The 26744-nt window shown below is 39.0% G+C and overlaps 3 protein-coding genes across 3 annotated transcripts; 1 reads left to right on the top strand and 2 right to left on the bottom strand.

The window, feature by feature from the left end:
• Positions 1-131: 131 nt before the first annotated feature.
• Positions 132-3048, bottom strand: LOC149104277 (uncharacterized). Its single transcript, XM_089272205.1, has 4 exons — positions 2950-3048; positions 1586-1700; positions 1165-1463; positions 132-293 (listed from the first exon to the last, which is right to left on the bottom strand). The coding sequence occupies exons 1-4, from the start codon at positions 3046-3048 to the stop codon at positions 144-146; spliced, it is 663 nt and encodes a 220-aa protein (XP_089128331.1). The 3' UTR covers positions 132-143.
• A 554-nt stretch (positions 3049-3602) lies between these two features.
• On the top strand, positions 3603-5432 carry LOC149104278 (uncharacterized). Its single transcript, XM_089271985.1, has one exon. The coding sequence runs from the start codon at positions 3675-3677 to the stop codon at positions 5265-5267; it is 1593 nt and encodes a 530-aa protein (XP_089128111.1). The 5' UTR covers positions 3603-3674; the 3' UTR covers positions 5268-5432.
• Positions 5433-12027: 6595 nt separating this feature from the next.
• LOC110058772 (uncharacterized) lies at positions 12028-25771 on the bottom strand. Its single transcript, XM_089272117.1, has 18 exons — positions 25511-25771; positions 23906-24255; positions 23241-23405; positions 20110-20223; positions 19772-19894; positions 19333-19429; positions 18866-19084; positions 18103-18479; positions 17823-17990; positions 17271-17381; positions 16657-16773; positions 16432-16522; positions 15619-15999; positions 15000-15122; positions 14640-14762; positions 14043-14165; positions 12918-13298; positions 12028-12542 (listed from the first exon to the last, which is right to left on the bottom strand). The coding sequence occupies exons 1-18, from the start codon at positions 25578-25580 to the stop codon at positions 12283-12285; spliced, it is 3393 nt and encodes a 1130-aa protein (XP_089128243.1). The 5' UTR covers positions 25581-25771; the 3' UTR covers positions 12028-12282.
• Between the last annotated feature and the right edge of the window lie 973 nt (positions 25772-26744).

Here is a 26744-nt window from a genome sequence, read left to right on the forward strand (position 1 = left end):
TGATGGCCTCATGACTGGTTTAATTGTGAGTATAAATGGTAAAGTAGCTCCGCTTTGTCTGTTTGTTTTTTCTCGAACATTTTTCCGGTTCAGTTTGGGTCACATGTATCAGCGCAAACCGAATTGGACTGTACCCAGTCCTGTTACTGCTGTTCGTTACAAAAAGTTAGAACGTTACCTGTTTCACAATATTTCCCTGTGTATCCCTTGGCACACACGCACACATAACTGTTTTTCTCGTAATGTGCAGCACACTTTCCATTGTTTTGACAAGTCCAACTGATGCATGGAGACTGAAAAAGAAAAGAAAATGATGTCCTCGTGCCGAGCAGTTATACCAAGTTGCTCTGTCGGCTCTGTTTTAAATGCTTATTACTTACCCTGATATTTAGTATTTGCATGGCTGGTAGCAATCAGTCAGTTTTCAGAGTCTCGTTTGATTAAGTTTAAAATTTTACGTGGATAATTTCCGGCGAACACCTCCAATGAAACAGACAATCCCACTTCGGTAAGAAATTTTCCTCTGTTTAATATTCCTGTTATTGTTTTTAGGTGCCACAATCAAAGGGTTTTAGTTTAGAGCCCAAAATTATCAGCTCTTTTGATTAAAAAGGAAATCCGCCAAAAATGAACTATAAATGCTTCAGAAAGACTAAACTGTTGTGGTAGATTCAAACCCGGGAATGTTCACACGGATACCCTTTCAGAAATGAAAGATAACAGCTTTCGAGAAATGACGTGACATTCATATTAGGATATCAACAAAGTTACCACCTGTCCCATTATAACCTATGGCTAGTTAATTAAGCATTGAGCCTCCGTGACGCTTTGAAAGTAATTAGAGTAGAAACGTCACTGAACTTGAAAAATTAACCCTAAATTTAAAAATTAAAATTAATTTAATGTTTCATATCTCAGGAAACTGCTGAACGTTTTTTGGAAGTGACGTTTCAATTGTAATAAATTCAAAATAAAGAAGCTCCGATTTCTTTTAAGAGTTTTTTTTTTCTTTTTCCCTTTCTTTTTTTCTTCCCTTTTTTTTCTCTACTGATCGCGCTAAGTTGTTTCAGCAATTTGTTCCACTTAAACACAGGACTGTGAATGATGACAAAAAGGAAACATACAGAAATATGTTCAATTTTCTAAAGTTGATTTTTCACTTACCTCGATACTATAATGATGATGAAACTGGCTTGCGACGAATTTTTTTGAATTGTTGTAAATGTCGGATGGGAGGAGTTCACATAAGATTTTTCCGCTCATGATATCGGGGAATGCAGCCAGGTTAAAGGAGAAACATGACGGTATGTTAACACAAGCAAGCCCACACTCGCTGCCTTTGAGAACATAATCCGAACCAATGTTGGTGATGTTGAGATAGGAGAATTTGTGAGCCTTAAATTTGGCGTAAGCCATTCCTCTATCTGTGCCTCGGCTGAGAGCTTTACCACCAACGTCAATGACTTCAATTGTAGAGATAAAATAAATAAATAAATAAATAAACGTGCAGTTATGAAAATTCGAAGGGAAAAACGGATTGTGACTAAAGTGATTTCTTAAAGTTACAAAAATAGGGAAACTTTACCCTTAGAACCATTTGAAGAAGAGACAAGTGTCACCAATACAAGAAGATAGTTGCTTAGTTCATAAATTCGGAGTTCCATTTTCTGTTGCCGATCCAAACCAATTTCACCGAATGACTGAAAAATTAAGAACGATAAGTTTCAAGCACGTTTATATCTAATTCCGTGGCGATGGACAGCACCCTTATTGGCTTATGGATTGATAGGTATTGCAGATTATTTGGTTAATGGTACCTGTAATTTTCATTTATAGCCAATTACATGCTGCCAGCCAACGGGTAGCAAGAGAGGAACATGCATAATGTATTTGTTAGCAACGTAGAAATTAAAGTTACTTTTCAAATTCTTTTCCTTGGCATGTAACCTATTTATTTGGAGTTTCTGCGACCTTAGACTCTTTCTTTATATTAAACAAACTGGGAAAAACAAATTGGGAAATATATTTAAAATCTAGGCAGTGAAGGAACGTGACAAGAGCTCGAATATCTCAGCAGATAAAATTGAATTTCAATTTTAAGGTCAACAACGCCCCCTCTTTAAACCATGCAATTAACTTGTGACGTTATGTTGGAAAAGAATACATCATAATTTTAACTGGTGGCTATATAGTACTATAGCAAATTGAGGTCACAGCGTTAATTAAACAAACGCTAAGTTGCTGGCGTTAAATCTTTTCGGTTCTATCTCTGTTCCTCACTAACTGTTGCATGATAACATTTGTTGCTTGGACGCCATTAACTGGTAAATCGATGATTGTCTCCTAACCTGGAATACGGCCGCCCGTACATGTCCCTCCCGGCCACCTGTCATCGTTCGGCGTAGGCGAGAACGTACGCGACCTTCTGCTAAATTTCAAATTTTCGACAACATAAGGTGGCTGTGAACCCACTTCCCTAAAAGAATTTTTTTCTTATACTTTGTCAGAAGTTGTAGCTCGATATGCTTTTCACATTTCGATAATAAAACCAGCCGCGTTTGATTTAACCCCCGGACGCGAAAGACCGGATAACGAGTTATCTCGAGAAGGTAAAAGCTGTCTATTCCTGCTTAAATTTAGGAAAGCGCAGTTCTTGATCGACACTTCGTCTTACGCTGCTTTTACGATGAGCGCTTCAACGAACATATTGGCTCTGCGTAGAAAAGGAACAAACTCTGCCATATACGCGCATGATTTTGAACTGATTTTAACCGGTTAAGTTTTAGTTGTCAGAACAAGAAAACACTATTATTGACTATGAAATGACCTTGGCAGTCAAATTACTATCTGAGACATTTCTTTTTGTTCCTGTTACACTTTATCTTATTTTGATCTAGAAGAGAGTAATCCGTGAAAAAATGTGGTCCTTTTTTTAACCACGAACGTTACCTCTTTTGCAAGAAAATCTGTGGTAGGCTGTGCAGTTGATATCGTTCCATTCATACTTGTGGTCTTGAAGGAACCCGAGAGTGTGAACACAATCCTCATTGTGAAAGTTGTTTGGCTAGTGTTTCACCCAATAATGAAAGTCAAAAGGTGCTCCATCGCTCCACACAAATGTCCCTTCACGGTTGATATCAGACAGGCTCAGCGTGGAGTGCTCTCCACCGTGTAGACTCTGAACATACACGTTTTCTTCCTGACTGTGGATACTTGGAAGATTAGCTCTCAGTGTAGCGCAGGTTCCTTGACCGCCACTTGACGAATCACAGGAAGACACTTTTCTGTAGCAATAGCCTTTGCAATAGGTCCAATCATCGCGACAAACATCTGTGATTAAAGCGTAAGGAAATAAAAGACCATCCGATCAGTGCCAAGAGAACTGTGGATTCAGCAGCATGAAGGGTCCTAGGAGTATTGCTACTCCTCGAGATTATATGCCAATATATGGTATGCACACTGTACACCTCACTGTCTTAGCTTTATTATTATTATCATTATTATTATTATTATTATTATTATTATTAGCAACTTCACTGCATAATATCCGGGTTCTCTGCCCTGTAATTGCAGCATATGTCATCAATACTTATAGGAAGTCGGCACGCTTGTTTATTACCGGCGGCAAAGAGATCATTTCAGCTGAAGGAACAACACAGGGTGACCCACTTGCTATGGCCCTCTACGCCTTAAGTGTGCAGCCGCTGATCACAAGCCTGCAGGCGGCGTCCAGTATTAAACAGTGCTGGTTTGCTGACGATGCCTGTGGAGCTGGCTCTGTACTGGAAATCAAGGAATGGTGGGATGTCCTCAACAGCCTTGGCCCAGTCTTTGGCTATTTTCCCAACCCCAAGAAATGTTGGATTACCTCAAAGCCAGATAAAGAGGTAAGCGTGAAAGAAGTGTTCAAGGACACGGCTGTCAATGTGACGGTAGAGGGACAAAAACATCTGGGTGCGGTGATAGGTTCACGGGGATATCTAGAGGAATACGTTAGCGAGAAGGTGACCAACTGGGTCAGCGAGATTACCAAGCTGGCAGAGTTTGCTCTTTCTCAGCCTCAAGCGTGTTATGCTGCTTACACCTTTGGCCTCAAGCACCGATGGACCTATTTTTTGAGAACTTTGCCTGATATTCAAGAATTATTGGAGCCTTTGGAGAATGCCATATCTAAGGTGCTCATCCTTGCAATTACGGAGCATAGGTGCACTCGGCTGGACAGGGACATTCTAGCACTGCCAGTCCGTCTAGGAGGGCTTGGCATGACAAACCCGTGTCTTGACGCAAATCTTGAGCAATCCTCCTCCGTCAAAGTTACCATCCCGCTGGTCCAACAGATCGTGGCTCAATCCCATCAGATGCCGGATGATTCTTTGGTCACGCCACTACAACAGGCAATGAGGAGTGAGAGAGCAACGATGCTCCAAGACAGGGCAGAGCATATCAGAGGGGTAGCCCCACAGAAAGTCCAACGGGCATTTGACCTTGCTGCGGAAAAAGGGTCATCTGTTTGGCTGACGGTACTCCCCCTTCGCGAAATGGGTTTCAATCTAAATAAGAGAGAGTTCCGCGATGCAATCAAACTGCGCTACGATTGGCCGGTCGATGATATCCCCTCCACCTGTGTATGCGGTGATGCTTTTACAGTGGACCACGCAATGATATGCAAGAGAGGTGGGTTCGTTACCCAACGTCACAATGAGCTGAGGGACTTAGAAGCCGAACTCCTGAATATGGTTTGTACCGATGTTCAGATTGAGCCTGTCCTGCAAGACATCTCGGGTGAACAGCTGGGAAGAGGTTCTAATCGAGCTCCAGATGCGAGATTAGATATTCATGCGCGCGGGTTCTGGGAGAACCAACGATCAGCATTCTTTGACGTGAGGGTTTGTCACCCTAATGCTGATTCGTATAGGGACCTAGAGCTCCAACAGATATACCGCAATCATGAGAACGAGAAGAAGCGTCTTTACGCGAGGAGGGTTTTGGATATCGAACAAGGAACTTTTACACCCCTTATTTTCACGTCAACAGGCGGCATGGGAAACGAGTGCCTGAAATACCATTCCAGACTGGCGCAGCTGATCTCCATCAAGAAAGGAGAACATTATGCTAAAACAATCTCCTGGATAAGAGCAAGGAAATCCTTCGCTTTACTAAGATCCGCACTAATCTGCCTAAGAGGTTCAAGAGCTAGAAGGAAAGCCTTTTGTGACTTTAAGAACATTGATATTGACGTTGAAACCCAGGAGGGAGCCATTATGTAAACACTGTTGAAATAGGTTTTAATAGTTTATTTCTTTTATGTACTTTTACCTTGTAATATACCGATATTGACGTTGAAACCCAGGAGGGAGCCATTATGTAAACACTGTTGAAATAGGTTTTAATAGTTTATTTCTTTTACTTACTTTTACCTTGTATATACCTTATTTATAAAAAAAAAAGTAGTAGTAGTAGTAGTAGTAGTAGTAGTAGTAGTAGTAGTAGTAATATTAGCATTAGTTGTAGTAACCATGATATCATGACATATATGATATGGCGATGATGATAATAAATTATTATTATTATTATTATTTTGATATTATTATTACTATTATAATTACCGAAAACTTAAGGAACAACAGAATTTCTGAATTTTTTACCAGATACATGTAAGATTCAAGTTTGTATGGAAAAGTGCTCAATAAAGTTTGCTATTATTATTATTGAATTATTATTATTATTATTATTATTACTATTATTATTATTTTTTTTATTATTTTTTTTCTTTTATTATTTTTTTTATTATTGTATCATTAGACATATATCCCGCCCGGGATCTCACGTCCGCTGTTTGAACAATTTCATGCAACCAAGTTTCTACAGTTTGTAAAGTCACTTTATCGGATCTTCTACTTTCAATTTCTTCTTTTTAAGATTAAAACAATTTATTCCCTTCAGCGGGGGAGGTGCATCACTCTATGTATACCTTCTGAGGGGTCTCTGTAAAGCGAGGACCGGATGTCGGCGGATAGCGGATGGCGGGTGGCCGATGATAAAATGCGGTTGACAAAATGCGGATGGAAAAAACCGGATGATAAAATGCAAGAATGACAAAATGCGGTAACTATATTACGGATGATAAAATTCGGACAAGGGAGAAATACCTCACGATATTTTAGGTAGGGAGAAATAGAATATCCGGGAACAGAATGCGATCATCATCAACCATTTTTTCTTGTAATGGCTAGTGTAGGAATATCCATATGCTCAGTTAGGAATATTGATGTGTTCTTTTGGGACAGATTTCTAAAATTAGTCTAAGGTCTTTGTAGATTCCCGCGCTGTGTCGGATACGCTTCAGTAAAGTACCATCTCATCTGTTACTGATGGATTATTTATGTCAGTTTGTATACAAAAACAAAAAAAACAAAAACAAAAACAAAAAAAACAAAAACAAAAAAAAGATGCGAACTTATTTCCCTGTAATGTCAATAGTAACGGACCTTTCTTAGGTTGAAACACCAAACAAAATATATTTTTGATATATTAAATTGTGTCTGTGAAAAATTCCGACGAACTTTGACGGGTTTCCCTGGAAAGGGCGTGCAACGCTCTTTATAATACTTCTTCACCTGGAGTTTCTTTTTGGCTTTAATGCAGAGTGTTAATTTTAAAAGAGCTGTTCGGTGTCTTTTAACATTTTCTCTACTTTTCCCAATTTGTTTTTTGCAGTCCGGCCTCAAAGTGTTTTTCAACTAATCAACGATTTTACGCTTTAAGAGCAATTCTCCAGGAAAGTGAAGCAAAGTTGGAAATGAAAATTTTTAACCCCCCTTCATTTTTTGTGTGGAGGTAGGTTACCTGGGGGGATGAACAAAAACAGCCATATTTGGATCGGCAGGTGTGTCGTTGCCATGGTAACCGCAGTTGATCACGTCGGCCCGAGGTCTATGTTTTGACCAAAAAATTCACTCCTCAGAAGTAAAAATAAACAAGTCTGGTTCTCGGGTGCATGGGAACCAATTCAAATGAAATTCATACAGATGGTAGAGTCATTCTCCCAGTTTATAAAACTTGCCGTTAAAATATTTTGGGTTTTTATTCAAGCAGACAATGCTCGTCCTACTGTGTTGCCTGTCAGTCATTTTGACAAGCAGGAAAAACAAGCACAGCCATATTCGTAATTTCTCCGAAAGTACTCTTTCCCAAAAAAAAAAAACAAACTAGCAGCAGAGCTTACATAGATATTGAGGTTTCTAAATATCATAAAATATATTTGGGGAAATTATATTCTGGCCACGGGTGTTGAAGATATCCGAGGCAGGTTGCAAAAATTTACAAAATTGGAAATTTTGAGGGCTCCAGTATTTGGCTCAAACAGGATTTAGATAGAGAATATCAGCTTCGGAAGTATTTTCTATCATCTTATCCGTTATCTACATTTGATTGATTAGGTTTTGGCCAACGAATTTGTTGAAATATAAGTTGAAACAAAGCCTACCTTGGAACTCTTGGGAATTTCTTCAGGATGCTTTTGTCGTGATAGTATGGGTCTCTCCTAAGTTCGCTCGCTCCATTTTCTTGACCAAATCTTGCACAGACGCTAGCGGAAAGGTCAAATCTAATTGGTTAGCCTCACCGAACATCTACTTTTAGACTACAGATGATGATGCATTAACCAGAATAAAGAACAGTCGAACAGATCAACCACAGTCGTGTGTCGAGTATCGAAGTAATTCATCAATACAACCCATCCAGGAAGTTAAATAGATGCAGCAAGATCACAGCTAAGCAAATGCATGTCTGCGACGATTCTGAATCAAGTCTTGGGCTAAATCGAGCCGTACATTCCGTGGTGCATGGTTGAGAAGCGAAGAAATCGTTGTTTACAGCCAAACGTATGTAGACCGGAAATGGAGCAAAACTGCTGACCGGATGTACTTTTAAAATGCGATAAACGCACTTTTTGTTTGTTTGTTTTTGTAGCTTCAGATAAAGCGACACCATCGCAATAGCATTTTCTCTTCTTTAGATATTTTTGATACAATGTATCATCGATAGAGGGATAAAAGGACGACTTTTGATCCGCTTTTAGGACTGTCTTACGGTGGTGAATAACGAGGACAAAATGCTTGTTTTACGCAACCTGATTGCCTCCATTGGCTTTACTACACTGGATCAGGTTTATATAAGAGAGGATACCATTTATCATCTATTGGTTTAGCTACAGTAAATCCAGGAGTACTTACGGGTGTTAAAATATGTTCAGGTTTTCGTTAACAACAAATGATGTGCAGGCTTGAATGAGAACAAGGAAGTTAGTTTTTCTAAGAACTCTTGGAGGTTCGAGCTCTGTCTGCCTAAACAGGTATGCGAAAAAAAAAAAAAAAAAAAAAAAGGAAATTCATGCTGTGGGTGCCAAAAATGCAGATTGCACTCGTACCCACTCAACGAAAAATAGAATTCAACGTGGGGCTCTGTGGTACGTGCAAATCCGCGTTAGGCTTTGCACCTATTAGACATTTCAACCTTGTTCCCAGTTAATTTACCAGGGTATGAGATTACTCAACGTTTAATTTATCTTTGATGCTTTTATTCGGTTTTTCGGTTTTCGGTTTTTTTTTTGTTTTGGCTTTCTTCACCATTGCCAGTGTAAAACAACCCCATCACGAGAGGATATCATTACACTTATATCCGGTGTCACATCTCGTTACATTGTGTTACATCCGGTCAGCAGTCAGGCTTCTCGGACTCCCGGCCTACGCGTTCAGTTTATTCACCATCCTTGGCTTATCGACTATCGCAATATCTGACTCGATTTTAGCCAAAGACGTTACTTTGGCTTGTTCAAAGACATGCATTTGCCTTTGTACATTGATCTCGACACATTTACTTTACTTCCTGGTTGGATAATATTGATGAATTTAGGCGCTCGATGGCAGAAATCGCAAGTATTACGACCATGTTTTGACCTTGTCAACTATTCTTTGTCAAGTGTATGCAGGCTACTTATATCATCATCTCTGGTCTGAAACACGGCAAACTGGATATTCGATGGGAGTAGCCGTTAGTATGTGTTAGATTTGGTCAAGAAAATGGAGCGAGCGAAGGAGAGACAGCGGAGAGAACCATGCGACGAAAGCATCCTGAAGAAATTCCCAAAACCTTCAAGGTAGGTTTTGTATCAATTTATATTTCATCAAATTCGTCGGCCAAAACCTTATTAACTAAATGTAGGTAACAGACAAGATGATGAAAGATACTTTTGAAGCTGATTTTCTCTCTCTAAAGCCTGTTTGAGCCAAATACTAGAGTCCTCAAAATTACCAATTTTGCAATTTTATGCAATTTGCCCCGTGTGTCTTCAATACCCATGGCCAGAATATAGTTTTCCCCAAATTGATTTTATAATATTTAGAAACGTCAATATCTGTATAATCTCTGCTGCTAATTTGGTTTATGTGGAAAGAGTACTTTCGGAGAAATTACAAATATGGTTGTGCTTGTTTTTCCTGCTTGTCAAAATGGCTAACAGGGAACATAGTAAGACGAGCATTTTCTCCTTTTTTCTAAAACCCAAAATATTTTAACGGCAAATTTTATAAACTGGGCGAGTGGCTCTATCATCTGTATGAATTTCATTTGAATTGGTTCACATGCACCCGAGAACCAGACTTGTTTACTTTTACTTTTTAAGAGTGGAACTCTTGCTCAAAACATGGTCTTGAGGCCGACGTCATCTAGTGCGGTTACCATGGCAACGATACATCTGCCGATCCAAATATGGTTGTTTTTGTTTATCGCCAAGGTAACCTACCTCCACACAAAAATTGAAGGGGGGCTAAAATTTTTCATTTCCAACTTTGCTTCACTTTCCTGGAGAATTGCTCTTAAAGTTGCTTTGCAATAGTGTGACAACTGTGCTTATAAAAGGCAGAACTCTTTACAAAAGTTTAAGAACATTTCCTCCTTGTGTTCAAGTTTTGTTTCCGCTATTTTAATGGCATGAAATCTGTTCCAAAACAAAAGCTGTAAAACGCCCTTACCTTACATTTCTAAAGGTCTTATTTTCCTGCCCATTGGAGGATGAACCGGCGCTTTCACAAGACAAGCGCACAAAGATTTCGAGAAATAAAGATAGGCTCGAAGTTCAATCGACTAAATTAAATCCATCAACTCACGTTTTCGAAACAAAGGTAGATTCAGTCAGAGAATCGTCGCTGTCGGACGACTCCATGGCCCTTGTGCAGTCTACTTGCGACAGAGACACCTTTACACACGTGTTGTGCACAGTCTTTTGCTGCGAACGCTCTGTGTGTCCAGCAAACTTGTCGACTAGGGTACAGTGGGTAGCCGATCTGTGACCATAGAAGTGTTTCACTTATTTTGAAAATACTGGTTTTCGGCAGAGGAAATTGGCTGAGAGGTAAATAGCCGAAGGCTTTCGATGTGGTAAAAGACGGGGTCTGAATAACTACTGTTCCTTGATCAAAGTCTTTCCGCGTTTGTTTTTCTTTTTTTTTTTTAATTTCACTTTTTTCATAACCGACGTAGGAGATGTTTCGATCTATGAATTCTCTAGGCATAATTTTACAACTCAAAATGTAAGAAAACATCGTAAACTTATTTCCCCCTTCCTTATAATATCATTCACATTTTGTCATCCGCATTTTATCCTCCGCATTTTTCCATCCGCATTTTATCATCCGCATTTTCCCATCCGCCATCCGCCATCCGCCGCCATCTGGTCCGCACTTTACAGAGACCCGGCCCATCTTGCCTCTTCCTCCATATAGGGTAAGAGTGGAGTTTACCCCAACATGACAATAATAAGTCTAAAAGCCTCCTCCAGGGGCAATTTGAGTGTGTCGAAACCTTTTTAGCATTGCGTAACCGATAACAACTTAAGGCAACTTAAGGCAACTTAAGGCAACTTAAGGCGACTTAAGGCGACTTAGGGCGACTTAGGGCGACTTAGGGCAACTTAAGGCGACTTAAGGCGGGTTAAGGCCCCTGAGTAGGCCTTTGACGATTACCGCTAATAGGCCATTTCTGAGTTACTTGCACCTCTGTTTCAAAACGAGTCTTTGTTTTGACTCGTTTTGACACAAAGGCAAAAGGCCACTCGCAAATGGCCTATTCGTTCACAAAAAATAGATCAACACCACTATTCCGCCCACCGTGAGCGGGTCGGGTCGAAAAACTCCGCCCGCTCTCGAAGCCAATCAGATTGTAGGAGTTGTTGAATTCTGTCCGCTCACGAACTGAGAAAATTCACTTGTCCTCAATAATAGTTTGCTTTCATATAGGAAGTCTTTATTCGTGCTGAGGGATATCAAGAAGTATGCCGGTGGTATAAACAAACTTGTTCTGCTTAGAGTTAGGTCAACGTGAAATGGTCTAAGGTCAGCAGTTTATGTAGCTGCCAAGACTTGGTACTCATTGCCAGACAACCTAATATCCGTGCCAGATATAGGCTTATTAAAATGGGCAGTTAGGAGAATTATATATTTTTTTCTTAATTTAAAATTTAGTTAGTAGAATCAGTTATGTCCAGTTTACTCATCATATTACATTTTTATTGTTGTTTTTTGTTCTCGGTTCAATTAGCAGTGTATGCCAGAGGACTAACAAGTCTCATGTATAACCGAGGGTAACTAAAACTTATCTATGAATATTGCTATGCTGAAATATCGCTACCACTGTGCAGATTTCTTTATTTTTAGATTAAAAACGTAAATCAAGGTGTGATTGGAGCAAAATCGTTTCAAAATACGTTTTGGAAATGTTTAGAGATTTTCAATGTCCATGTTTGGGAAAATGGTTTCTGAGGAGAAAACTTTCCGAGATGATACCATTCAGGTTACTGGTGTAACAGACTCCTATATACTACACAGCAGAGCACTCAGAGCGCGCGTAGTATCCAATCTATTTTGTTACTCTCGATTACAACAGCACCAAATGACGCCATTAACCAATCAGAGGTCGATATAAACATGAATGTGTATCAAGACCGGGGAAACCAAAGTAAGCCAAGCCTGCTTGTTCTTAAAAGCATGTTTATTATCATTGGTTACAACACGTTTGGATGCATTGCCTTACATGTACTTGTAGAACTAGGACAACCACGCAGTTACTTGCTAAATTCACTCAATACGTACAGTAAAACTGTTTAAGTGTTCAAAGCAAAGCTTAGTTAATATAAAACCACGATATCCGTTGTTCTTAAATTCTTTTAAAATCTCTCTTCTGTACGCTTGCTATTTTGTCATCAGTGGTATAGAAGCGTGTAGATGTCTAATAATTCACCGGTCGGATCTTCATTTCAGCTCTTTTTGCTGAAAGATTATCTTTTCTCCAATAATACCACCTAATACTATCATAACCCGTGTAACGTCCGTGATGATAGATACCATTCAGGTTGCTGTGCTGACAGTTATTGTACCACCAGGCTCCTTGATATGTCACAGCACAGCTATTGCCACTATTGTCGTTGTCTTGGTCTTTTGTCGAAAATGGAGAACCGTTATGATGAGCCAACGAATTTCCAGCATTTCCTAAACCAAATTAAAGAGAAACAAAAGAAAATATAGTTTATTGCTCGGGCTTCCGTTGACTGGGAAAAGCTCGAGTCATAAATGGAAGCCGTTCTTGGTCGCCAAAAATGGGGTCATGGTCCCAGGCGTTCCTAGCTTAGACCGTGGAAACTGGGGATCTGAATGTGACAGCCTGCTGAATCGTGTGCTAGATCTTCGTGAACATCGTAATATACAGAATGCTGTGTTTTGCGAAGAAGGTCTGATGCCGGTTTAGACTTTGTATTGGAAGCGTGACTAGCTTTAAGTAATTGTAATTGTAATTGTAATTGCAATAAGTAGTTGTGTTAATTTAACGTGAAGGGTACTAGGACGTAAAATGAAACTAATACTAACCTGAGTAACTTCCTTCGCTCAGCTGGTACTTAGCCCTCTCGCTCCCAACTGCAAACAAGCCGTACTCGGCGTAAACAGTGTTTCCTGCAAAGTCTTCCAGGTCAACACGGAGCTTATATTTTCCACTGCTAGTCAGGCGATGTATCTTGTCAAGTCCGAGCCAAAACTCGCCATTCAAATTACCGAACCCTCGTTTGTAGTCAGCCCAGACGCGGTAGAAGTCAACCGGGCCGTCCATTCTTTTCTGGAACACTGTCCACCCTCCCCCGGCTGTTGTTTGATCACAGAAAACATCAAAGACACCTAACCCATCAGGGTTGATTGTATACACACCGCTGTTTCGTTTTCCAGATTTGTACAGCTCAGCACAGTCCTTTACAGCTGTATAACAAAAGATCGTAAGAAAAACCTGGTTACAACACTGGCAAGTGGTTTGATTCGGTGACATCAAAATTTATTTGAGAGAACACAGCAACCCTCTTCTTAAATGGTTGTCAATTGTGAATCACGTATAAGTAATTGTATTGTGAAATATGTTAGCACATTAGCTTACCAACATAAGCCTGACTGACCTCGTTCTTAATTTGATAATTCAAAAGAATTTTTACTCCCAAACGAATTTAAATGCATGCGAAAAGAGATATTAATCGGCAGCCATTTATGAAAAGGATCTATTAATCAAATCAGAGTATGCATTATCTTTATTTTAGAAACACCCTCCCTGCCTTTTATCTGACCAAGACACGTAGCTACTGGGATTAATAAAAATTTCCAGCAAAAATGTATGTCTATGTCTATCTCTCTCCAGAATCTAACATCCACTTAAATATTTAAACGTTTTGTTTAATTCAATTTAGTAAATGAATAGATTTGACGTTGTTGTTTCGTAACAACGGCGACAAAATGTACCAAGATGGAATAAGCAAGCGCAAGACTGATGTGCTGCTTATTACAATCGCTCCTTTATTTAATCGACGTTGTCGTTGCTGCTATGGTTTGCTTAGATCCGTCCAGAGAAAGTGCGTATATACGTATATACGAATATACGTATGTACTTATATTCTCTATTCGCTGTCCTTTGAAATTCATGTACTCACTCTCCTAAAACATTCAGAATATCCTCACCTGTGCAAGTTTTACCATCTCCGGTGAATCCAGCTTTACAGGAACAAACATGGGATCCAAGAGTATTCTGGCAGTTGGCATTGACGTCACATACTCGGACAGAAGCATTACACTCGTTAATGTCTTTGAAAAAATAAAGAAAACCTCTATGAATACAAACCTTAAGAAGATCATCAAACTATCTTCAAGTACATGTAGATGTGAAGTAACTGATGACTCGTGGTTATAACCTGTAACGGTCACGGCACAAAGACTCTGATAATGTATCATCTAATTTGAATGAAACATTTTTATTTCCACCATATGAAAGCTAGACCTCTGGACGATATCTGTTTTTTTTTTTTTTTTTTTTTTTTTTTTTGAAGGGCAGACATATCTTTCGTATCAAACAAACCTTCTGAAAGAAAATCAGGTTTTTTAAGTTTCGGCAATTAAGTCGAAGCTAAGATTTAAGATTTACGTTATCTACGTTGCTAAAAAGAATATTGCTTACGGTATTGTGTTATTCACTTGTTTTTTTAATACCATTTTGCTCACTCGCTCGGGGACTCACTTGTTTGAGAGATAGTATTAATATCTATTGCTTTCTGCTCTTACCTGCACATTTTTTTCCATCTCCAGTAAATCCAGCTTTACATGAACAAATATAAGATCCGAGAGTATTCTGGCAAGTAGCATTTACGTCACAGACCGAGACAGAAGCATTGCACTCGTCCACTTCTGCCAAATAAATTTATAATTTTCATTACAGAAATCTACATCAAAGCTGTACAAGAACTGTTCTCCCTACTAACTCTAGTCGTCTTTGAGCCTTATTTTTGGAAAGTCGCGCAACTCTTCTCGCCAGTGTATAACAGCTGTCAGTGGGACTGTAATGTTTGTTGGTATGTTTGTTTGTTTGCCTCACAACAAAGAAAATAAATGTAAGGAAAATAATGTGAACACCACTTTACATACCTGTGCAGTTCTCTCCATCCAAGCGATATCCAGCAGGGCATTGACATGAGTAAGAACCATCACTGTTTACACATGTAGCGTTCACTGGGCAGTTGTACGTGAAATCGCCGCATTCATTAAAATCTGTAGAAAGTAATGTTTTCCCTGGGCCTTACTAAATCTCAGCACTCATTTTGATTTTTTTTTTTTTTTCAGGTTTTAACAATAATTATTTTCGCGTTAGATCGGAATTCCTTTTATAAAACAATTAAATGAATGCGCGCGCTCTGATTGGTCAATCAGCTATAGTTTATTGTGCCAAAACTTCCATGAGTTTGAAAACTCATGGAAATTTTGCGTGTCTTCTGAATTGTTATATAAAAGTAATAGACCACAAGTTTCTATGGCTTAGAGGCACTATAAACCACTTGGGATGTTAGAAGAACACTCGAAGAACTCTTCTCGTGTTCTTCCAACATCCCTCGTGGTTTATCAGCCTATAAACCATAAAAGTGTGTGGTCTATTGCTTAATTAACAGGCTTTGCAAATCTCCGAAGAACCACGTCATCAGTGCGTTGTGTAGGTCAGAGAGACAGACAAACAGACGAGGAAATCAGTAAAATCTGGACAAAATTCTACCTTTCTTGCAGGTAAATCGGTGGCAGTCTGTGCAATTTACATCGTTCCATTTATACTGGTGGCTTTGAAGGAACCCAAGTGTGTGAACACAGTCTTCATTGTGAAAGTTGTTTGGCTGGTGTTTCGCCCAGTAATGAAAGTCAAAAGGTGTTCCATCGCTCCACACAAATGTCCCTTCAGAGTTGATATCAGACAGGCCCAACCAAGAGTGTTCCCCACCGTGTAGACTCTGAATATACACGTTTTCTTCCTGACTGTGAATACTTGGAAGATTAGCTCCCAGTGTAACGCAGGTCCCTTGGCCACCACTCCACGAATCACAGGAAGATACTTTCCTGTAGCAATATCCTTCGAAATAGGTCCAGTCATCCTGACAAACATCTGAGATTAAAGCGTAAGGAAATTAAAGACCAGCTGTCTCAGGGCAACCGAACTGTGGATTTAGTAGCACTGGTGCTAGGAGTGTCGCCACTCATCGAGATTGTATGTCAATGTGTGACATGTGTCACTGTACCTCACCACCATTATAAATAAAGATGCTCCAAGCAACAGTTTAGTGAAGAACCTCGGATCTCACGTCCACTGTTTTCACGATTCTATGCCACTTAGTCTTTACAGTTTTAAAAATCAAGATTGTCCTTAAATGAAAGGGCAAAACTTCTGTAGAGCCACATCTTTTGATCTACTTTTGAATGCTCCTTTTGCAAGATTACAACATATTTATCTATTTGGGGCGAGGGGCCTCGCTGTATGTATGCTTTCTGAGCGGTCATATTTATACAAACTTATTCATGCTAAGCAATTCTTGCCTACCTGACAGTACTGCATATGACACAGTTAGTGGATCAAAGCGTTTAACAAAAAGCTCCTTGACACAAATTCGAAATCCAGATTTGGTGATAAACTTAGGAAAAGAGACAAAAACATAGAAAAATGAATGTTACATAATAAAACCTAAGATCTTTTTAAATAAGTTCTTTGCGTTTTGATTGTTTGCTCCCTGGGGAAATAAAATCATTGTTGACTTTTAGGGATTACCTCAATCCAGCTGGCGATTCCATTGCATTCTGCGGCAGCATTTTCACCACTGGCTGAATGTTTGGCTGTTAACACCACTGTTGGGGCTTTGGTGTAGTTCTGTATGAAACTCAAGTTCTACCACAAAAAAAAAAGATGCATCTGGAAACAGAAGTAAGTCTAGCCCGAATTTCAGGTTAAACTAAGCTAGGAGTTCAATTAGCTCTGTAACAATATTGATTATGCGTCAAGTTCTGCCATAGATGGTGTGTTTTACCGACGGTTTTCGTGTTTCGCATATATGACAGATTTGGCTTTCGTTTTCATAGCCGTCGTTTGCAATAGCTAGTATGCATGTGAATAATTCTACATGTATGCACATAAATACCAGTAGTCGTTAGGTAGGGAATACAACTGAAGCTTACTTGTCACGAATAGGTCAGTATTCGTTTCCTGTCTTGTGACGGAATGAAATCAGTCGAGCATTTTTATCGAATGTTAAAAGCACGCTTATGGAGTTTTCACAAGTCTAGTTGCTATTAAAATAGCAAATATAAAGCCCAGCTCACGCAAAAAAAAAATTCAAAGAGACATAATCTCAGGAGGAATAGGAAACCCATTTCCGAAATGCTCACCTGGCAAAACGCGAAGTTATGATTCTCTGATGGCACACCCTTGTTTTCAAAGCTTACATCATCGTGTTCGGAAAAGAGTGGTCTATGGAGGTCCTCGAACGCCAGCCAATTCTACAACAACATCAAAAACGTGTTGTATGAATTAAACTAGTCTATTGATGACAAATGCATTTTATTTCGACGAGTGACGAATATAAATAAAAGGATAGACACATTTGGATAGAATTTTAAGTTAACAAATGACCATAAAGTTGATCGCTGGAAACCACTGACCCAGTTATATTGTTTAACACCGCTCTTCAACACCGAATATGTATAGTATGCTACCGAAGAATACCAGAAATGGGGATTGACTATTAATAGCAGTGAAACTGGACAATACTAGATGTTGCCTCTTTTCACTTCGCACTTTTGTTAGCAATGATAACAACTGTGTCAATCTTTATCCAGCCTTTTCCCCCAAAATGCCACCATTTTGTCGGGTCAAGTGCCAATATTGCAAACAACACAGATTATATAAAAGGATTACATAAAAGATTAAACATCGCTTACCACCGATATGTCGTCATGAACCCCTGCAAAGTTCTGAAGTTCCCGTAGACAAATCTTAAACGAACTCGCCGACACGTCTTCAAGCCAAACGCTGGTTGCATCGTGCTTCAGACGCGACCTGAGGTGTTCAGCAGTCGCAAATATCGTCGGGGGATGAGAATACTTTCCCTAAAACATATCAATTATACTTAATTATACTTTAGGGTATCTTTCTCCGTTTTAATTGAAGGAATTAACTATTTCATCGCTGGTTTCGGTATATTAGATACGTGCCATTTACCTTAAGAAGAGTAACCGTTTTACAAGTAGTCCCTGTCCACCAACGAGAAAACATTTCCTCTCCTGCCACTCCACCAGATGGAGCACCTTGATAGGCAACCCAATCAACTGTGGCGAAGCTATCTGTGGGATAGTCATTCCTTCCAGCTCGAGTAACACAGGCTGTAAACTGGGTACTGTTAACGCTTTCAACCCACGGTGTAGTGGCCTCGTGTACAACAGCAGCGTCAGAATAGTTTATGTGGTTAACGGTCAGCTGTATGTAGATTTTCTGATCAGGGTAAAATATGAACGATTCAAACTTGATGATTTCACACTGATCCTCTGCCCAGGATGGATTGTTTTGGAAGGTGTGTCTTCCTTTCTGAAGCGGAAAACCTACAAGTAAATAAAACCAATTAAATCCTTTTTTTTTTTTTTTGAGCAAAACTGAGTGTTAAATGGGTCTCAAGTAGCGTAAAGCCTAATAAGTAATAGCAGGTAAATCCAATTGTGGGAAGCCATAGAAATAAATACACACTGTTTTATAAATCTGAGGCCTTATGTTTCACACTGGCTTTCACATCGGCCTGACAACTTTAAGTAACAGTTCATTACTGCTCTCAGTCAGCCAGTGAGTCAGTCTGGCAACACGTCTGTTTGTGTCTTACTGTTTGTCCGTCTATCTGTCCATTTATGTGTTTGCTTCTCATTTTGCCCTTGTCTTCCTCTCTTTGTCTGCCCTAAAAAAATCTTTACCAAAACTGAAGACGTATCTAAAATACCTGTACAGCTTCCAGGATGATAGTCAGTATAATTGCCATTTGTTCTGCAGATCTCTTTCCTCAGCAAGCACAGATTAGTAAATGTACGACCGTTGGAAGCGCAGACTTGTTCTTCGTATGATGGACAGCTGTTTTCACAAACACAAGTAAACTGGTGTGGAGACGAGGCTACGCAATGGCTGTAGTACTTACAACTTGCATTTGTACATGGATCGAGGTCTAAGATTGAATGAAAATAAAGCTTGTTATATTCAAATGTTTACAGAAAATGTTAAAAGGGTGAAAGTTGAAAGGTATCCTTACACCTGTAAAAGGAAAAGACTGAAACTTCATTCATGATTCTATTACGGAGCATTGACGATCGGCTAGATGTTAAGACACATTAATAAAGTTTATGTATAGGATTAGTTAGGTGTTTGTGAATGTAATAGTTTTTGCACAGGTAAAAAAAAACAAATCTTCAGTACCTCCAATAACCAAGTAATCCACGATAACATTGCTTCTCTGACCATCATATCCTGCACTGTCTCTGATACACACTCTAAAGTAGGTGTTTGTGACTTCCTTTGAAGATAAGAAATATAAAATACATTGTAAACTAAGTCTCCATGATTGACTTCAGGTCTCGGTCTTTTTTTTTTTTCTGCTTCCTTAATCAGTCCCTACACATTATCTTTTTGGTCTTGTCGTTTGTCCCTTTTCCTTGCTATCCTCTTTCCATCGGCAGAACTGAACACCAATGCGCAAACTCGCTCAAACTGGAGAAATAACTGAACAAAAGTTATACACACGCATATGTTTCGCCTAATCTACCGCCAATTTACCGCGTCTCTCTCACTTAAAAAGGAGTGCAATTTTCATGTAGCATGAGTGCAAATTTGAATAGCACGTAAAAGTATGCTTTACCTCCAGCCAACTGCTCAAAGGACCTTTCACTGGACACGCTATGTTAGCATTGTTACTACCACCATTAAGAACAGTTGTGAGAATCACAGGTGGTGAGTAAAATGGACTGGCGAAGCTGACATTCTGCAAGAAAAGCAGTAAAAAGATACGAGTTGTCCAACCGGCATTTTTTCAGAACCGAAATCTAAATTTCAACTACCTTTATGCAGCAATGGTAATAACAATAATGATAAAAGCATCAGTTTGGTAATAACTACTGCACTAAATCCATGAGAACTTTAAGCTTGAGAAGAAGATATCTCTACGTACTGCCAGGCATTCAGGGTATGCATACTAACCTTGCACAGAGCGTAGCTGCTTTCTGCAGTTGGTAGCTCATTTTCAGAAAAGACAATGACCGATGACTCTTTAGCTTTCCATGCAGATGGGTACTGCTCATATGCCATCCAGTTCTGGTAATAAAAAACCCAGCAAAAAATAATATGCAAGGCTACTATGTTTACATATTTATACCTCTGCTAAGACTGATAGTTTTAATTATTTCATTTACATTCTGTTATTTAACTCAGCCTCCTGCTTTTTGTACGACAGATTGGTGAAGAAAAGATGATGCTTCTGACTCAAGTGTCATTGTCAGAGAAAACCGGGCAGTACCAAAATGATCGAGGTTGGCCGTTTACCTCCATCTTTTCACAGTGTAAGAGCTATCCGAAAAAATTAACAACCAGAACATTTGCAGAGGTAGGCGTTCGTTTTTCTCCGAGATCACCACATCGTGATTTTGGCCTCTCAAGCGGTCTAAAATGGCCCAAATTTCGGGCAACTTTAGGTGAGCCTAAAAGATACTTCGCACAAACGCCAGGAACTCTTATTTTTGTGCGATAATATTTGTCCCTTTATTAGTTGACTGCGACACATGTGAGGTCTTTCGCTTTAATTCTACGGTTTTCAGGAGGTGTCAAATATAGCCGCCGAATCGTAAATGGGCGTGATCCAAATGTTGGCCATTTTCAGCGAGTCGTTTTTCAAAAGTGCGGCAGTTTATTTCCACAGAAAAACATTTTTGTGATAGTCTTTTGCAATGTTATTGATATCTAGTTTAGTGAAAATTGGTATCTACAGGCAAATGGGAGTAATTGGTCTCGCAAAGTCCAAAAAAATTATTAGTCAGAAATATTTCCAGCCAAATGTTTAGCGAAGAATATTACCTTCTCCCGACTTTCTGCGGTTGTTATCCATGATTTATTGAAAGATCAGCAAAAGATAGTTAGCTGGACTTCAGAAGGGAATATTTAAGCTGTGGCATCGTTATTAGCCTATGTAAACACTTCAAACTCGCCACTAAATACTTACCATTATCTAGGCTAAATTTTCCCGCGAAAATCCTATTTTAACGTCACGCTGCGTGAAAAACAAAGTGGATACTCAGTTTGCTGGTCTTCTTTGCAGTTGTTTCGAGCAAACTGCAAGTTAACAGTGAACGAAACTTTACCCTAAATTTAATTTTGGGACTTGTTTACATAGTTACACGCGTTACAGATTCAAAGGTAAGAAGACAGGACTTCGAAATGTCGATCTTACTTAAATGTTCCTCCTTCGTTTTGAAAACATTAACTGTTCTTTCGGATCAGAAAAGTCGCCTAGCATTGCGGGTGGCAAGTCAGTTTTTCTTCAATTACTAGCGTGCAAACGAGATGGTCGAGGAAAGGCGTCAGTGGTGGTGTCTGTTCGGCGCAGCAGAATGTAAACAACGACGAAATACAGGTTATGACAAAATCCGGCCCACGAAAGGATCATAATGGACAGACGAGTGGAATAAACATCTTAATACGTGTAATCGTTGCTAGGTCAAAAAGAAAAAAAGAAAAAGAAAAAACTAATCTTCACAGCAACTCAGTTGCGTGCAAAATGTAATTCAATCACGTTAACGGATCAGAAACATGCAATCTCGTTCTTTGTGAACTTTACCAGCGGTAAAATTAACAAGAAATTATCAATACTAACTTGGATGTAATTTCGTTGCATTGAAGGGGTTTTTTGGTGATATCAACGGGAGCAACATTAAATCACTTTTGTTGAAAGTAACGTTTCAGAGCGAAAAACAAAACGGTGTACTAGCCTGCGACGATACAAACGGCAACAATGAATGCAAGAAAGATTTTCGCTGGCAATCCTGACCTAGCAACGATTACACGTATTGAGATGTTTATTCCACTCGTCTGTCCTTTACGATTCTTTCGTGGGCCGGATTTTGTCATAACCTGTATTTCGTCGATGTTTACATTCGGCTGTGCCAAATAGACCAACTCGTTTGCATGCTAATAGCTGAAGAAAAACTGACCCATCACCCGCATGCTAGGCCAATTTTCTGATCCGAAAGACTAGTTAATGTTTTCAAAGCCAAGAAGACACCTTTAGGTGAGATCGACATTGTAAAGTCCTGTCGTCTAACCTTAGAATCTGTCACGCGTCACGCCTTCCGAAAACGAGAAATCGATGTAAACAAGGGGTTTGCAGAAGTCCCAAAATTAAATTTAGGATAAAGGTTCGCTCACTTTTAACTTGCAATTTGTTCTACACAACAGCGAAAAAGACCAGCGAACTGAGGATCCACTTTGTTTTTCCATGCGCGCAACGTGACGTTAAAAGTAGAATTTTCGCGGGAAAACTTAGGCTAGATAACATAATGATTGGGTAAGTTTGAAATGTTTGCATAGGCTTATCACGATGCCACAGCTTAAATGTCCTCTTATGCAGTCTAGCTAGCTATTTTTTGCTGATCTTTCAGTAAATCGTAGATAAATATCGCAGAAAGTCGGGAGAAGGTGATGTTCTTCGCTAAACATTTGGCGACAAATATTTCTGACTAATGATTTTTTTGGACTTTGCTAGACCAATTACTCCGATTTGCCTGTTGGTACCAATTTTAACTAAACTGGATGTTAATAACATTGCAAAAGACTATTAAAATAATGTTTTTCTGTGGAAATAAACTGCCCCACTTGTGAAAAACGACTCGCTGAAAATGGCTAAAATTTGGGTCACGCTAATTAACGACTCGGCGAGGATATTTGGCACCTCGTGAAAACCGTAGAATCAAAGCGAAAGACTTCTAGTATATCTCAGCCAACTAACAAAGGGACAAATATTATCGCACGAAAATAAGAGTTTCTGGAATTTTTACAAGGTATCTTTTAGGCTCATCTAAAGTTGCCCTAAATGTCGGCCATTTTAGACCGCTTGAGAGGCAAAATCATGATGTGGTGATATCTCGAATAAAAACGAACGCCTACCTCCGCAAACGTCATGGTTGTTAATCTTTTTGGATAGCTTTTATACTGTGAAAAGATGAAGGTAAACGGCCGACCTCGATCTTTTGGTACTGCCCGGTTTTCTCTGACAATGACATTTAAATCCCACTAAAAAGTGAAATGTTTATTGCTTAAATTTTGGTAAAAGCATTTCTTACCACCATGATATTATTGTGAGGTCCATCAAATGTACTTGACTCTCGTAGACAAACTTCAAACTGACTTGTGGAAATGTTTGCAATCCAAACACTCATAGCATCCTGCTTTTGGTTTGGGGTTCCATGTTTTACCGTGACGTGAAGTTTAGGTATCGCTGAAAAGGCCTAAAGGTAAAAATAGGTCAAATTCAAAACAGTCGTGACTTAAAACTGTTATTATAAACACATGGATGCCACTGTACGTGATAGGAAATGTTGACATAACGTCAGTGTATCATCTCTTTCCTAGAAAGATTAAAAAAAATAAAAGGATCAAGTGGCTGCTGATCCTTTGTCGATTGACCAATTACTAATTGCGTTCACCGTTTACTTAAAACTGAATTAGGTTGTCACAAGTTACCATAATATTATTATTCTGTAGATGAACTGAAATTCATTTGTAGCTTGTGTAAACAGGAAATAGGAGATATATGCCTGAAGGTTGCCGCAATTGACGTTTGGGTTGGAGTACTTTGTTCATGACGATAGAGAAGAGCGGCGTAGACTACGTTTAGAAATAACACTAACAGCGAGAAGATGAGGAATTTAAGAGTGCAAAATTTGTGATGGCTTCATTGTCACAGTTAAATGTGCCTCACAAGAAAATACCCAGAGTCTAATCATACCTGAGGAAAAGTCACCCGATTACATTTTGTCCCAGTTGTAAAAAGGCTAAAACTTGTCTCTCCGTGATAAACTCCTGATTGGGAACCTTGGAATGCAAACCAATCGATAGTGGTGTTAACAACAGAGCCTCCGCCCCCTTGGACGAGACAGACCTTGAAGCGGCTTGTTGTGACATCTTCAACCCAAATAGAAGCGGAATCGTGTACCTCTGATGATTCGTTTCCGTAATTAATCGAACCAAAAACTCGCACCGGAGTTCCACTAGAGAAACGATTGCTAAATGACACATATCTGCAATGAAAAGCATCATTTCCCACTTGTTGAATGTGGACCTTCCCAATTTCAACGCCTGAAACAGAAACAAAGGAACAAATAATGTAAAGTTTATATGAAATATTTCATATATGAACTGCGGTTATAGGTGAAAGTGAAGAATGATCGTCGCAGTTAATTTTCCAATTTAAGCAACTGGAAAGAAGAAGCCTGAAAAAAATCAGGGCTTCAACGGGATTCGAACCCGTGACCTTCGCGATACCGGTGCGATGCTCTACCAACTGAGCTACGAAGCCCTGATTTTTTTCAGGCTTCTTCTTTCCAGTTGCTTAAATTGGAAAATTAACTGCGACGATCATTCTTCACTTTCAAAGGAACAAATAACTGTTTTTGGCGAGGCCACAATGAGCAGAATTCTATACAATTGGCAAAACGTTACATTCGAAGCGTTCAAGTTGTGTTTTGAGATAAGCAGCAAAGATTTGGAACGATAGGGCTATCCTATCATAGCTGTTAAGCGTTAAGAGCAAGCGAATCCCATAGCTTTAAGATTATATTTTGCAAATTATTTTGACGAAGGAAATAACTTTCGGCTAGTTACTTATATAAGCAAAAGAACATTGACAGACAGTAGTTAAACTTAACTGAGGCGGGTCAAGTTTGGAATTTAAGTTGAAAATTGTATAACTTCATGAGCCTTAGAGTGTTCACGTTCACCAAATAAACAACATTAAACAATATATAACAAGTGCAAAGGAAAATTCCGCTATGTCTAGACACTGGTATATAAAAAAATCACATAATTTCACTATCTCTCCGGCTGTTCAAACGGGTTGCGATAAATGATGCAACATGGAAGTTAGCGGCAATCATTAAAACAAAGCGCAATCCGTGTCATAAGATTTTTGGGCAAAACACCTATGGAAATCAACTCGAAAATATCACGGTCTGAAACGGACAAAAGAAATGATCCTTAACATCAGAGCGAGAGACAAAGTAATAAAATTAAAGGACACTGTCGATCACATGCATCTGCTCGTCTTAATATAGAAAGTGAGTTTAAGACTGACAACTGCACGATTAATAATGAAAACAGCAGTAAATAAAAGTGATTTAAAAAATACGTCCAAAAACGTTTTTTTCCTTTACGTTTGAGATGCAGCATTGTTAGAAATAAACGGTATCGTAGCTAAGCTCCAAAAACACTGAGATAAGTTTAATTTTCTTCCACATATTGCAAACGTTTCTCGATTTTTTTTTATCATAAAAAGAATTTGTTCGAAAAAAAAAAACTTTGTTAACGGGGTAATAAAAGAGAATGATGTTGATACCTTTTACGCCAACATGCATCAAGAAGCATAACCAAACGAGCTGAAGCACACCTTCCTTGCCTGAAAACATCACGGCTTAATGATTCGAAGTGATTATCTCTTCCTAGTAATGAGGATTGTTGAAAATGGAACTCACTTTTATATCAACATTTCAGCCATGGTGTAATAAAATATTGTTGTTGTTTGTTGTTGTTACGTCAATATTTCGTTAGTTTGTTTCAGACCATTGCATTGTTCATAGTTTTGATAACAAACAGAAATATGTGCAACGGGCTATGTCTTGTTCTCATATTTTTATCATTATTGGCTGGTTTTATACTATTTTTTCCCTGGAATTTGTCGAAGGAATTTTGCAGATGTCTCTACTTACCCAGATTCTAAATGAATATCACTCATTTGATTAAGTGATATTCAAGGTTCAGCCTAGATGGAACAATTGTGTGTGATTCTCTAAGCGTTCCTGTAAAGTTGCATTGGGAATACTGAGCAATGTTTCAACAAATCTCCAGGTGGTATTTTATTTATTTCTTTTATATATTTTTTTCAGCTAATGGAACCTCAATAACAGAATCTAAAAGGGTTACTGGGGCCTGCCTGAACTTGTAGCTTTCTCGATGTCTTCAAAAGAACACACACAGACAACAGCTAAAAGTGAACACATTGAAAGAAGAACAAAACACACACGAGTGAAAGACGTATGAATTATGACAATGCAAATTTTATGTTGCAGTCCACGGTCTAGAATAAAAAAACAGAATAAAGTCGAACTGGTAATATCATTGATGAGGTACTTCAAGTTGAGCGGAAGCCAGTAATGCGACTTAAGTTGTTGCCATTATACACAAGCGTGTTTATTTTTTTAGATATGCAATGGATGGCATGAAAGTACAGGTGAGACCTTTAAAAGTGCGTCATTTGAGTGTTTACGTAGAGTGCGAAGTGAGTGCATCGATGCACCCGCCCAGAGGTCGCCAAATTGGGACTAACGTGCGTTCTCGCAGTGCAAATTTTCTTTTTGCATATGTAACTGAGCGACTTTTATCGATTTATACCCGCGCAGAATTAAGAATTGAAACAAACCACATTTTAAATTCACGTCTAAATGTAACTTGTTCGGCAAAGTGACAATTAATGACACCAGGTTCACCGTGTTTATTCAACAAACAATTTGTAAGAAGCTAAGGGTAGGAATAGACCCCCAAAATGGTTAGTAAAACCGGTAAACACAAGTGCA

The sequence above is a fragment of the Orbicella faveolata genome, unplaced genomic scaffold, assembly GCF_042242905.1.
Source record: "Orbicella faveolata isolate gen_17 unplaced genomic scaffold, um_ofav_v1 contig_34, whole genome shotgun sequence".
Taxonomy (NCBI): domain Eukaryota; kingdom Metazoa; phylum Cnidaria; class Anthozoa; order Scleractinia; family Merulinidae; genus Orbicella; species Orbicella faveolata.

What these genes read in the sequence shown, in the direction of transcription:
- LOC149104277 (XM_089272205.1), bottom strand. Translation starts at nt 3,048, where the DNA reads ATGAGGATTGTGTTCACACTCTCGGGTTCCTTCAAGACCACAAGTATG. An exon ending in TTCTTCAAATGGTTCTAAGG is followed by an intron (nt 1,464 to 1,585) that starts GTAAAGTTTCCC and finishes CTACAATTGAAG; the next exon opens with TCATTGACGTTGGTGGTAAA. An exon ending in ATCATCATTATAGTATCGAG is followed by an intron (nt 294 to 1,164) that starts GTAAGTGAAAAA and finishes TTTCTTTTTCAG; the next exon opens with TCTCCATGCATCAGTTGGAC.
- LOC149104278 (XM_089271985.1), top strand. Translation starts at nt 3,675, where the DNA reads ATGGCCCTCTACGCCTTAAGTGTGCAGCCGCTGATCACAAGCCTGCAG.
- LOC110058772 (XM_089272117.1), bottom strand. Translation starts at nt 25,580, where the DNA reads ATGTTTTCAGGCAAGGAAGGTGTGCTTCAGCTCGTTTGGTTATGCTTC. An exon ending in ATAACTTCGCGTTTTGCCAG is followed by an intron (nt 16,774 to 17,270) that starts GTGAGCATTTCG and finishes TTTTTGTGGTAG; the next exon opens with AACTTGAGTTTCATACAGAA. An exon ending in GTCATATGCAGTACTGTCAG is followed by an intron (nt 16,000 to 16,431) that starts GTAGGCAAGAAT and finishes CTTTAATCTCAG; the next exon opens with ATGTTTGTCAGGATGACTGG.